Genomic DNA, 13,481 nt, shown 5'->3' with positions numbered 1-13,481 from the left:
GAAAAAAAAAAAAAATGCATGAAAACCCGGAAGACTGACAGCAAGTGATAGAAACCTTTACATGGAAGACTAGGCAGGGTAGAGCCGACGCTGCGCAGCGACGGCGGAAGCTGGAGGAGGGTGGGGCGGAGCCGAGATCCGATTGGACGGCTGAGGGGGCGGGGCCCGCGCTGACCTGCCGGGGAGGAAAGAGGGAGGCTGCGCTGGCGTCGCCTGCCTGTTTCCGCCCCTTGGCTTCCCCGGAGCCTGGAGGGCGGGGCTCGCCATGGGACGTCACAAGAGGCGGGGCGACCCGGGGGTCCAGCCGGCGCGCGGGCGCGTTCCGCAGTCGGTGTTTGGTACTCTGGGTGCGTGGTAGTTTGGTGTCTGCTCTGGGTTCGCTGTCACAGCCCGTCACTACCCGGAGCCCGGGACAGACAGGGCAACGCCCGTGTGTGTGTGTGTGTGAGCGGGACTCAGGGCAGAGGCGTCCTCTCGCTGTCTTTTTTTCTTCCTTTTATCCAAAGAAGGGGGCAGTTCTCGCGCTTGCCTTCCTGTCGCCCCGTTGGGAGCGGGGTTGGTGTGCGGAGTGGTTCGTCTTTTTTTCTTTTAAACTTGTGAGCGTTTTTGGGTTTGTTTTTATTTTTTTCCTCCCCTTTTTTTTAGGCTCAGTGCCGTCTGGACTGGTTTCATTGGTCCCTGACTAACCGCTTTCTGCCCCTTCTCTCGCCAACCCCGCCCAAGGTCGCCCCTCTGCCCTCGCCCCTGGCCCGGGGGGTGGGAAGCTTTGTCAGGCTCCCTGCCCACTCGAGTCTCCGCAGCGTAGCAGCACCTGCTTCAGTATGAACGGGGTCAACGACGCCCCTCTTTTTATAAAAGATATTAAGCCCGGACTGAAAAACTTAAATGTCGTCTTTATTGTGCTGGAGATAGGTAAGTGGGGTCCGCAGCCCGCCTCGCCGCCCTGTGTGCGTCCCGGGACAGGAGGGAAGGGCGCCGCCGCCGCGAGCCGGGGGCTCCCGTCCCCCTTTCCTCCCTTTCCTCTCCCCTCCCCCATCCACGTGGCCCCGTTGGCCCGAGCTGGGGCCGTAGCCTACCTGCGGCGAGAACCCGGGGCTCGACCTCTTCCCACCTTTCAGGTGCATTTTGATCCCGGAGGAGGAGTTAGCTTTTTGGAAGTCCTCATTATCTAATACACCCCTCCCCATTTTGATTTTTAAATCCTCACAGGACGCGTGACCAAAACCAAAGACGGCCATGAAGTGAGATCATGCAAAGTAGCAGATAAAACTGGCAGCATCACTATTTCCGTGTGGGATGAAATCGGAGGTCTTATACAGCCAGGGGATATTATTCGGTTGACCAGAGGGTAGGTGTGCATAAAAGGGTTGGGGGATCAGAGTGCCTCCCAAGTAGGAGTCTGCGGAATCGGAATTGGCTGACGCCCGGGACCTTGGCAAGTTCTAAAATTTCATCTTTTCTGTGGGCCACCCCGAGGATTTTTAAGCCCCTTCAGTGTTAACCTCAGGTGATGGACGGCATTGGGATGTAACACCTTCGCCTTTAAAAGCAGTCAGTTTCAGCCGAATCTAAACAACCCCGCCCTCAGTTTACAGATTAAGTAGATTTTTAAATACTGTTCTGGGATTACTGAGTCTTTTTAGTAGATTGTTAAAACTAACATAATCAATACTTCATCTTTTTCATAAACTATTTAATATAGTTGTCACTTAGCTTTTTTTCCCAAACTTTTCCCCTTTTTAATGACTTTTGAGATCCTGCCCGTATTTTATTTGTATACTCATTTAGACAGTGTGGACGTAAATCGAGATTGTAGCTGGAGAGTTTAGTAGGTTTTGTAGTGTGTCAGATTTGTACTCGGATGTAAAAGTTGAGAGAGGAAGTTGACAATATCTGGAAGTCACGTTCTTGAAAATAATTTCTTGTGCCTACTGCTGTAAGGTCAATGTTGTACAAAAACAAAGTGATGTGCAGAAAATGTTTGGCAGAAAGATGTCTATGATACCTCTGTCCAAAAGAGTTAGTTGGCAGATTGGCTTTTAAAAATAATTTAGTACAACCTTTTTTTTTTTGATTAGTAATTAGACTGCCTTTAGAGATTTACCAAGTATTAGGAGGATAAAATGCCAGAAAGGGGTCTTAAAAATAGATTTTGGAAGCTTTGTGGTCAGTAGAATTGTAATAATTCATTCGTCATAACTGTAGGAAAAGTGGATGGAGATTGACGTTGGCAAAGTAAATAGAATCTCAGAAAAGTGTTGGATCACCCTGAAAGTAGGAGCTTAGAGCCCTTTGATAGTATTTTACAGGTCTTACAACATCTTCAGGAAGTGAGGCATAGTATCATCGAAGAAGGAAGTGAGAGTCAGGACATTTTTTTTCTTATACACTGACTCATTATGACACTGGCTATGTCTTTTTAACTTCCACATCTTTAACTTGCACAAAAGAGAATTTCTTCCTGGGAGGATATGGTAAGAATTAGCATAATTAAAGTTTTTTGGCTGCCAAAGTATCTCATCCAGTGATTAGAAGTTATTTTATACACTGTAAACGGCATCTCTTTTCAATTATTTCATATTTTGTAGTCACGGAAAATACATAGATGTGTCCATCAAAAAAACTGTGGAAAAACTAAGTCAGTAGCCTTATAGTATCTATAGGATTTTAAGGAGTATAGTTACCAAGGAGTACAGTTTAAAGGAAAATTCAAAACCAAAGAAACTCTACTGTTACTTCAGTGTAACCTTGAAGTTATTACACTTTTCAACTTCCTTTTCTGTAAAATGGGAATACTTATACCTTACTAAAGTAACATATCTAGCAGAGTCTGGCCCATTGTAAGGCCCTTAAATTCTGGTTGAATCTAAGAAAAGTAGCTTTTGAAGAAAGGTATACATCTCAATAATGGTAATTTGAATATTGGGATGCATATCAGAAAACCCTGCAAACATTGATCTCATTCCTGAAATAAGTGAAAGTTAAATGTTTTAGTTGTAGTAACTTCAAATTTTCTCTCAAAATAGGCATTAATTTTTACTTTAGTAAGGTGAAATATTAGTGCACTGTCTCCTAAGTCGCTTTTTGTGTAACTTAAAAGTGGTGAGTGGAGTCTTTAATAAATAACCTTTACTAAATGAAGAGAAATATATAATGTGAAATGAGAAAAATTTTATTAACCTGTATTAAAAGATGAACTATCATTATACTTAAGCAATATTTGGTTATAATTTATCTTTCTAAATCATGAAGTTACCATAGTAGTTGTACAAAGAACCACTGAAAACCAAGCCTTGGGCTTATTTTATACTATTGATGAATTTACATTTGTCTTAGATTTGTGAATAGGATTATTTTATCTAATGATGCTTCCTGCATTCAAAATTGTTCTCAGTAAATAATTGTTCAGCCAAGTTGTTGCTAAAAACTGGGAATTTGGAAAAGCAGATAAGCGAAAGATTTGTGATCATAGTTTTTTAGCCCCTTGATTAAATTTTACTAAATTTTCAGTAGCTTAGGAATAACACATACTAGCCTATGTGTTTTATGGAGGCAAAGGAAAAAAATATATCAGTATCTGGTAGACCAAGTACATGCGTGTAAAAGTAAACACTAGGGTGTTGATTTTATATGCCCTGTGTTTGAAAAGTAATTCTGCTTGAATCTCTGCAGTTTGAACGTTCTCCCTTTCTTAATTGGCTAAAGATGTGATCTTTGGAGTATAACAATGCTTGCTTTGCAAAAAGACTTCTATTTTCTAGGGTTAGTTATCGTTTATATAATTATGTCAAAATTTGGCAGTATAGTTTTCTTTGCATTATTCCTTAGTAAGTAACAAGTTAATCAATGGTAGATACAGGGTTTGAGCCCCACCTGCACCCCAATACAAAAAAAATAGTATAAAGATTTATTTGATTTAAGTAGAAGGAAATATACATATTTCCATAGAACTGATGTTTCTTTTCTTTCTAGGTATGCATCCATGTGGAAAGGATGTCTGACACTTTATACTGGAAGAGGTGGAGAACTTCAAAAAATTGGGGAGTAAGTATCAAGATGCATTTCATATAATTGAATAAATTACAAATAATATGTACAGAATAACTGGTAGGTATAAACGATCAACCTATTTGTTGACTTTTTGACTGTAAACTGAATGCTTGCAGCAGCTTAACTTTGCATGTATGTGCTAGTTTAACACCTATCAGTACTGTTTCCTGTGGTTGAGAATGTCAGTTTTTCCTGGCAAAGAGCATTAAGAAGCTGCACTTGAGACAATCCCCAGTGGGACCGTTTCTGTAGGCTTTGCGAATGTATATCTTTCAGATGTCACAAATGCCATTTGAAATAAGTTCTGTATGTAAAAGGACTTGCAGCAATGACAATTGAAGTCCTGTATTTATCCACAGTCTAGGTACCGTACAGGCAGCCACAATGCAAGCTTCTATAAACTACTACCGTGGTAATCTCCACCCTGACTTGGAGGAACCATCCTCTCTAGGGGTGTAAAGGTAATTCAGCCTCCATGCTGGCCTAGACATTTGGGATGTACTCATAAAGTATGGTGTAGGCAATGAGCCAAATCATAAAATCCATTCTGTTTGGTTAATGCCTGACATCAACTTAATGCCTGTCAAAATAGAGGATATGTAAAGAGAGAAGCCACAAATGGCACCAAAAATAAATAAATAAATAAAGGAAGGAAGGAAGAATGTGTTCTACACTACAGGAATAAGATACTTTGGGAAAACTAAGCAATCTTGCTAGCTTTTAAAGATCAGAAACTGGTAACACTTTGCTTTCGCTTAGGAGGAAAATTAGGATTCACTTATGTTCGTACTTAGAGTAGTAGTAGAGCAATGTGTTATGAGAGGTCTTAGCATCAATATTACAGAAAGATTGAGGATCCTGTTCTGACTTTCATGTATAGAGAGGTATTTATAATAATGGAGGTCAGTTATGTGAAGAACCACTGGGGGTCACTCAATACATAGTGACTTTGTCAGGGTCAGTCCAGGAGTTACCAAAACTGATTCTGATTTATTTGTGGGTTGAGGAGCTAAGAAAATGCTCGTGTGTAATGTTTATCAATATACACCATAGTCAGCTGATAAGAAGCATTGGGATAAACCGTGTCTTGATAGCCAGTTGTCTTTATTCATGCCTGCAAAATCCACTTTTAACCTTGAATGATTATCTTTGCAGATTCACAGTGATTGGTCAAAGAGGGACGGGATGAAAGTGTGTGAGTGGATCAGTGCAAATCCATCACCAATGCTGGAAAAACTCTGGAACCCTAATAAACATGGTTCAGAGGCATCCATCAGCCTATGTGGAAAAACAGGACAAAGATGTGTTTCTGTGTCCTTGATCTTTGATAAGGACAGAAGAAGAATTAAAATACAAAATAGAATGTTTTAAACATTGTAGGCAATCAAATATTTGATTTTTTTTTTAATGAAACATAAGCATTTAGAAAGTTTTTGTTGTAAATGAATAGAGTTAGTTAGCATATTGCTGTTTGGTAATTCATTTGACATCTACATTCTTTATTCCTGAAAGTTATGCATGTTATGTAAAGAAAGGTTGATTATTTCAGAAGTCATTCAAATTGTCCTTTATTGTCTTTCAGATTTTGTATGGTTTATTCAGAAGTGCCAAATTTCAGTGAACCTAACCCAGATTATCGAGGACAGCAGAACAAAGGGGTAATTAATCCAAATGTATTGTCTGTTTTTATGATTAGGCTAATTTTGACGATGTACTATAAATCTGTGGCTAGGTTGCCAAGCTTTTCATACCCTAAGTATAATGGAGACAATTTTAAAAAGAATCTTTTTAAAGATTCTTTAATGGAATTCTTTTCCGTTTTATATGTTTTGTGAGTGAGTCTGTATAGGTATCTGTAGTATCATATATGAAATGTACAGTCAGCCCTCCATATCCATGGATCATTCAACCAACTGGGATTGCACTGGTTGAATTTGCTGATGCAGAATGTTCCTATACAGAGGGCTGACTACAGTATGCCATATTGCACAAGAAACTTCAACATCTTCAGATTTTGGTATCTGGGGGGTCCTGGAACCAATCCCCCTGAGATACTGAGGGACGACTGTATGTGCCATTTAGCAGTTTAGCACTTTTGAGGAGCAGGGAGTAATATCAGGAAGGTGTAAGATGTAACAGAAGCTTTGAAAGGTCTGGAAACATTCCTGAATATTTTAACATTGAAAGGACTTGGATAAATCTTTTTAAATTGTTTAAAAACCCTTGAAAGTTAAAAAAAAAACAATGGCTACAACATGTTATAATAATATGGTTTTTTGAAAATCTTCATTTGATTACATTAAGGCATTTTTTTAATAGGCACACAGTGAACAGAAGAATAATTCCATGAATAGTAATATGGGTACAGGTACATTTGGACCAGTGGGTAAGATTTTTTTTTTTTTTGGTATATTTGTGATCAGGTGTAAGAATTAAGGGAATCTATCTTATGAAAATATAACTGATTTTTCTAGAAAGCAGATTCCCTCTTAAGCTAATTTATTGAGCACATTCTATATTTAAACATTTGGGCCAGTTACTGGGTGAACGTTGGCTAATAATAAATCTAAGTTTTGGTGATTCATTATGTTATTTTCCATTGATTTTTACAAAATTTCTGTAATCTAGTGATTATTGATAATAGATGCAGAATAACTGGTTATTTTTGTGTACCGAAAGCAGTTTATCTTCAGATTGATGCTCACCTTAGTTTTTCACATGCTCATAGCTGCCTCTTTAAAAGATTGGCCTTTACCCCTCAAATACTCTCAAAGGTCAATGGTTGTTACATCCTTGTTAAAGGTCTTTTGAAGCCTTTATTCTTAAAGACCAGAGGAAAAGTCTTTTGTGATTGGAGTTCATTAAGGTGGCTGAAGTTTTATTTGACCTGTTGTCTACATGTTTGAGCACAGCTGATGATCATTATGCTGTGGGACGCTTTGGTTTTTCCTTTAAAAAGTTAGAATTACGTGTCTCTTTTAAAACATTGTTAACCTTATTTGAACCAAATGCCAATACTTATATACCATTTTGCTTTTGCTTTTTCCCTTATAATGTAGGTAGGGCATTAACTATGCTTTTTTCCTACTTTATTGATTTCTCATTCTATTACCGAAGTTGCTCTTTTTTTCCTCTCCCTAGTAATGCAAGCATCAAGTTAATATATTTACAGTAATTATACATTTGGGAAAACCTAGGACTCAAGCTGAGTTTTTTCCAGTAGTTTAAAAAAATAATTAAATAAATAAATAAAGGAGTTTGTTTTCCATAATACTTGTAAGCATTAATAGCATGTGTTACAACTTCAGATAGATGTACTTCTATTTGAAAATGGTGATGATTTTTTATATTCTTTTTTAGGAAACGGTGTTCAAACTGGCTCAGAAGCAAGGGGATGCCAATTTTCATATGCTGGTAGAAGCAATGGCCGGGGACCTGTAAATCCACAGCTACCAGGAACAGCTAATAATCAAACAGTCATGACCACAATAAGTAATGGCAGGGACCCTCGGAGAGCCTTTAAAAGATGACCTATGCCAAATACACACATGTAGTTTTTAAACTACGTGCCCTACTTGAACACTTACTGCACTTTTATTTATTGTTAACTGTGAAAACTGTCCTTTATCGGTTTCCTTTTATGTTTTTGGTTTGTTAACAAGAGTGGTTTGTTTTTTATAGCAGAACTATTAAGCTGCTCGAGTATCCTATTGAAGAATGGGAACACTGAAGAATAGGGGCATTTATTTTTAGAGCAAAAAGATCTTTGGATATCCTCTAAAATACCTGCACCCATTTCATGGGTGAGTTACTTACGACATCAGCATTTTAGCCTCTATGAGTCTATTTTCTGTACAAACTTTGTAATTTTTAAAATAAGGCTTAGTGGGAGATGTTCTTTTGGCTTAAAAACAGATATGGCCAACTAAAGCAGGCTTAGTGGGAGATGTTCTTTTGTCTTAAAAACAGATATTGCCAGCTAACGCAATAACCACCAAAAAAGCAAAAACATGGTTAATGCTAACAGCAATTTTTGAGTGTTTGTGACTCCAGGAATGATTGACTTCTCCATTGAGTGACTGCCATTAAGATTTTCCAGGGACTGAATCATCCTAAACTCTTGTTCTGTTACCAAAAAACATATTCTTTATCAGAATTATGGAGTAGAATGTGATCTGTATTATAACAAGAAATTTTTAGAAGAAAGCTACATTTCCTTTATCTTAGGGTAGTCCTGTTAATACTTACCAGCTTCGTGCATTACACTGAATGGAAATTTAAAACTGAGGCCTTGAATGTTTATTTTCTTAAACTACTATGTCAAATATTGAAGTTTAATTTGAGGGAATTATGAAGTCATAATAAACATTGATCTAATTTTTACAAATTATGGTAGATAAATATTATAGTGAAGGCAATTCAAATTGAATTTATGTAGAAAAATGTAATCTTAATTTATGGCGTCCTAGGTACTTGCAGAAACTCAGCCTGGAGTGAAATTCCTAGGTTCTTACTTTATTTGAGGGTATGTGTGTGTGTTTATTGTCAGTTTCTGAACACAATTCACAAAGCCTTATCAGCAAAAGTTAAGAAATGGCTCTCTCAAAGAAGCAAATACAGCTTTATTTAGAAATGTAAAGGTAGAATTTATTTATGTGTTGTAAGTGGTGTCCAGTTCCACTTTTTACTGTGTGGTGGATAACTGGTAAATTTTTCCTTTGCTGGAATTAAACTCTTCTTCAACGTTATCTCTTGAATAAAACTTGCGTTAATGTTAACAGACCTACCTTATTTTTGCTCTTTTAATGGTTTACAATGGAGAGCCAGTACCTTTTACTGTAATTGTAATGATGACTTCAGCCTGGTGACTACTTAGCTTTGTATTTGTCACTGTGTCTTTTTTCCCCACCTCAAATAACAATAATTTAAGTGGACTTTGTTTTCTGAAAGTGCCATAGCGTTTAAATATAAAAATTTGTGCCAGATATTTGCTTGCTCTAATCCAGTGTGTCTAACAGGTATTTCAGTATGTCACATATTAGGCACTGTGTGGATAGTGTTAAGGGGTAGACGAAATAATGAATAATCTCAAGAAGCTTATTGTTTATAGTATTTCAGTAACTGGGGATTATATGTTATAGAAATAAGTTTTTCCTTTATTCATATACTGATGATTATAGTTAATTTGGCTTTGTGACTAGTATTTTTTTAAGATGTTCACAAAATTACAGATGTTTGGAGTAAAAAAATTACAAATTAGTACATAATTTTTTTTTTTTTTAAATCTCAGTAGATGTGGGAGCACTAACACTGAGTTATTTGTGGGAGATTAGTGTTAAAGGTCATTTTAAAAGAAAGGATTTTGGAGTTCTGGAAGATTAAAATAATCAGGTATGGATTGCTGAGCTTCCAATCCTGGCCTTATTTTCTCTTCACCTGTGATGTTGGGCAAGTTATTCCGCTTGAAACCTCTGTAAGCCAGGTTCCATAACTATAAAAACAAGTAAGTGAGTAATATTACCCCTTTGTATAGTTAAGATTTTCCTGTGTGAATGAGTAGAATGACTTCTGGCTCTTAATAAGCAGTCAAATGTTTGTTGTCTAGTCATACCTCGAGAACAGAAGAAAATGCAGGGTTAGGTGTGGAAGTATTGTTACCCTTTATTGTGTTGAGATTAAGTAGAGAAACACCTTATCTTTTACTTTTGTAATTGACATTTGCCTCAATCATTTAACCTTGTTGTTCTGTATTTTTTATCATTTATTAACAAATTTCTTTTTTCTTAAGGAAAGCCTTCAAAACCAAAGCAAAGTGAGTTACAATCCATAATGAACATTTGCCTTCCCAGCCTGCTTGGACAGTACTCATCAAGAAGTTAAGAGGAAGAAAGTTTCCTACCTTCCTCCTTCCTGGTGCTTTCAGCTATCAACTTTTAAATAAGTTTAAACACCTTCCCGAAAACAAAAGCCATTTAGTATAGAAATACACACTGCTAGGTTTGGGTCCCACTTTATTTTTACAAACCAGTTCTGAAGTGGATTGAAGTCTCATTAGGCAGGTGGCCCCTCCTGTCTAGGCAGGTTGTTTGGGAGTTGCTACAGTACAGACATGGAAAGATGAAACCCATAAGCCCAGATGATGATGTATAATAGTGAAAGCTGCAGTATGCTTTCCCATGGACACTTAGACTGGTTTTCCTATAGTATACCAACTCAATTTTGCTTTGTTCCTGTAGTTTTAGTAATTGCGTTTTAAATTTGAGGACAGTTTAGCTTTAGACTACCCTAAATATTTGTATCACTGAGTATTTGTCACTTGTATTTTTATCATTTAACATTTTAAGGGTGTTTAATTTTCTGGGTTGAGTAATAATGCCAAGGGAGTGATACTAAAAACAAATAGATGTGAGGTTAGTAAAAAAGTAATCTTATGATATATAAAGAACATTTAAAGTATAGGAAGTTTTAAGGTAAACTAAAAAGTTTTCTCAGAAGGTGCAAATTGAGAATATTTTACATCAGTCTTAAGACACAGTAGCAGTTGTTAGTTTAAGTTTATGTGGATCTGACATTCCAGTTTGCTTACTGACGTGACTTCCCTTTTCTTATACCTTAATAATACCATTAAGTATCATAATGTACCATAATGACTGATTGCTCCAAGCACTTTTAGGCTGCCATGACTCTTAAAGAGACTTTAATGTATTCACAAAAGTTCTAGAGACAACAAACCAGAAAACCATGTGAAAAGCAGTATCACCATGGAACACTTTTCCACACCAAAGTCTGTTCTTACCTCTAGACTTTTTCTTGGGAAAACTTGCCCTATGATGGCCTCTTTTTTTTTTAATCTATTTTTCCTTCTCTTAATTTGTTTTATCCCCTGTCTTATGAAGGTGAACATTTCTAGTAGAAGAGGGTCACGGTCGATCTCTGGTATGGGTTTAATGACAGGGGTAAAAGCAGATATACTTGGCCGTAGTGAAAATCTGTGTATTGAGGTTCCAGCCAATTATTAAGTAAATGGAGTAAACAGCCCACATTTCACAAAGTAGCCATAATGACCAACAGTTAAGTTATGCTTCTGAGGATATCTAATTGTGACCTTGGAAAAACAGCACTATCGTGAATGATAGTATGTTAGGACCCGAGGGAGAAAAACATTCTACTTTCCAGGTGTATTCAAGTCTTTTCCAAATTCCTCAAGGTTTGCTTTGTTAGGGATGCACAAGAATTTGTCTTCCAGAACTGTGACCACGTTACTCCAGGTTTCTGAACTAAAAGGGTATAATGATGTTTCTTAAAGCACTAATCACAGGCAAGAGAATCAAGTCCAGACTGACAAGACCCTTATTTAATATGTTTCCTCGTTAAGAACATTATGTTCAAAGATGTTACGAAGAGCTGTTTACCACAACGAGGTAATCAGTATGATGTAAAGAAGATGAACATTTTAACAAGTTTGGCTAGTAGACATTTAATCACTTAAGTCTTTTTAAAGGTCTTGATAGGTAATACACAATCTTACCGTGGCTCCCAAAGTTTTAAAAACATGCCTCCTGAAAACTTAGGGACTAGATGTTGAATTATAGTAGAGGCCAGGTCTCTTGAGGCTGTTGACACACCACAGTCCTCACTGTCATACCATGTGTATTGTCTAACAGCCTCAACTGAAGGACCATTGACATGTCCTTAAAAATCAGTCTTTAACCATTTTCAAAAATTTGAGTACATTAAAAAAAATTTCACACCATCAAAATTTATGCTTTTGGACATAGAAGAGAGAGTCCAGTTTTTTGGTCCACAAATTGAATAGATGTTGAATAAAACTTTCAAAGAATGGTTTATAAACCTATATGAGATTCTTCCCAGGAACTTGTTAAATGTATGGATTATTTCTCTACCAGGAGGAGAGTTTATAAGTGTAGGTCTGGGAGAGCTGCACTTGAAACAAAGTCCCTGAAAACTTTTGTCCCCTACCCTTGATATCTCCCATTAACAAAGAAATAATTCTGAGGTGTATGTACACACATACATGTACCAGTTTATCTTTGTGAGGCCAGAATATACCAAGGTTCTGTATTATAAAATGTGGAAGAATTGTACTTGGAAGCATATATCTATGAAGGTCAGAATTGATGGGTAAAGCAGAGTAGTTCCCAGCAGAATGGAGTTTTGAGTATGGCCTCTGGATGTGAGCTGAGCACCGAGTTTTGAATTAGGTTCAAATAGAATATTTTAAGGTCAGATTACCCATAGTGGAATTGCCTGGCTTCCTTTGGACCTATATAGATCAAAGTGAAAATAAGCCTTTTCACCCTAGGTTTCTGTTAAAAAAAAAGATTTTATTGTCGCTTATTTCAGCAAATCTGTTTGCAGCATCTTCTACCTTCCTCCTATCCCCCAAAGCGTTCCTCAGTTTCCTACTTTATTATGTAGAGAGATGCTGGTGGGGTTGGAGGCATGATAAATATTACTGAGAATGCCTACAGAACCTACCACTTACAGATCTTATCCTGTTCTGTTCAGAGAGACGGATACCATGAATACATTACATAAAGAAGTAATATACCAGGTATGATTTGACTGCCATGTGGGGCTAGTCTTTTGTTTTAAATATTTATAACCCTAGTAGGGAGCTGAGTAAGACCTCTGACCTAAGTCTCTGGATTAATTAAGATAGAAAACCAATAGAAACAAGGTAGTCAGCACAATTAGTGCCATCTACTGGGTGATTACTATATCGTTTCAGTAGTATAGAAATCTGGCTTAATGTGAGGAAAAGGTTCCATTATTTCATTATTGGATAGGAGTTTTTGATGGTTTAAGCATCATATGGAAGATCATTAAGGAGAAGTTGGGCTATCTGTTTAATTCTAGTTTATGAACAGGCAGTACCGACATCAAAAATAAATTCCCCTCAGTTAAGCAGGTTTATTAAACCCTGAACTGCCCCTAAAGCTACAGAAAATATGGGAATAGTTGCCAAGTTTTGTATGCTTGTTACATTTAACAATAATACTGGTGGGACGTGTAAACTGTTAAAAATACCTTTGGGTGGGTGGTGGTTTGGTAAAAACAGTTGAAGTAGAACACGAACTGCCCTTATAAATTTTATTCCTTTACTAGTGGTATTTTGTCAAATCCTGGCCAAGTGACTGCTGTTGTTCTTGGAGCTATGTTAGCTTTGCAGAACATAACCTATTTTAAATGCCAGGGACAATGTGCTTTGGTGAAAAGAACTGGTTTTGAACTGAGGAGATCTTGGTTTGAGTCCTAGATCTACTATTTACTGGCTCTATAATCATGAGCTTCATTATGAAATGAGGATATTGGGGCTATATGCTGGCAGGGCTATGAGAACTATGTGAGTCAATGTATGCAAAGCATCTGTTCTGTATCTAGGGCTTAACAAATGTTATGTTCTTTCC

General features: G+C 37.3%; 1 protein-coding gene and 1 long non-coding RNA gene across 3 annotated transcripts in view; one reads left to right on the top strand and one right to left on the bottom strand.

Moving 5' to 3' along the window:
- LOC132428479 (uncharacterized) overlaps positions 1–1,201 on the bottom strand; it is a 41,422-nt gene extending 40,221 nt beyond the window's left edge. For both annotated transcript variants that reach the window (XR_009520129.1, XR_009520130.1), the window contains exon 1: positions 1,077–1,201. This is a non-coding gene — a long non-coding RNA (uncharacterized lncRNA). The remainder of the gene's footprint in view (positions 1–1,076) is intronic.
- Positions 340–11,665, top strand: NABP1 (nucleic acid binding protein 1). The gene is made up of 6 exons (XM_060016388.1): positions 340–912; positions 1,210–1,348; positions 3,973–4,044; positions 5,633–5,708; positions 6,370–6,436; positions 7,411–11,665. Exons 1-6 carry the CDS (start codon positions 822–824, stop codon positions 7,578–7,580), a joined length of 615 nt encoding a protein of 204 aa, XP_059872371.1. The 5' UTR covers positions 340–821; the 3' UTR covers positions 7,581–11,665.
- Positions 11,666–13,481: the final 1,816 nt, after the last annotated feature.

The sequence above is a fragment of the Delphinus delphis genome, chromosome 7 (genome assembly GCF_949987515.2).
Source record: "Delphinus delphis chromosome 7, mDelDel1.2, whole genome shotgun sequence".
In the NCBI taxonomy this organism is placed as follows: domain Eukaryota; kingdom Metazoa; phylum Chordata; class Mammalia; order Artiodactyla; family Delphinidae; genus Delphinus; species Delphinus delphis.
This window is presented reverse-complemented; position numbering and strand designations above follow the sequence as displayed.

Excerpts from the sequence above, each read along its gene's own strand:
- NABP1 (XM_060016388.1), top strand. The coding sequence starts at position 822 with ATGAACGGGGTCAACGACGCCCCTCTTTTTATAAAAGATATTAAGCCC. Across the intron at positions 1,349-3,972 it reads ATTATTCGGTTGACCAGAGG|GTATGCATCCATGTGGAAAG; the intron begins GTAGGTGTGCAT and ends TTTTCTTTCTAG. Across the intron at positions 5,709-6,369 it reads GAGGACAGCAGAACAAAGGG|GCACACAGTGAACAGAAGAA; the intron begins GTAATTAATCCA and ends TTTTTTTAATAG.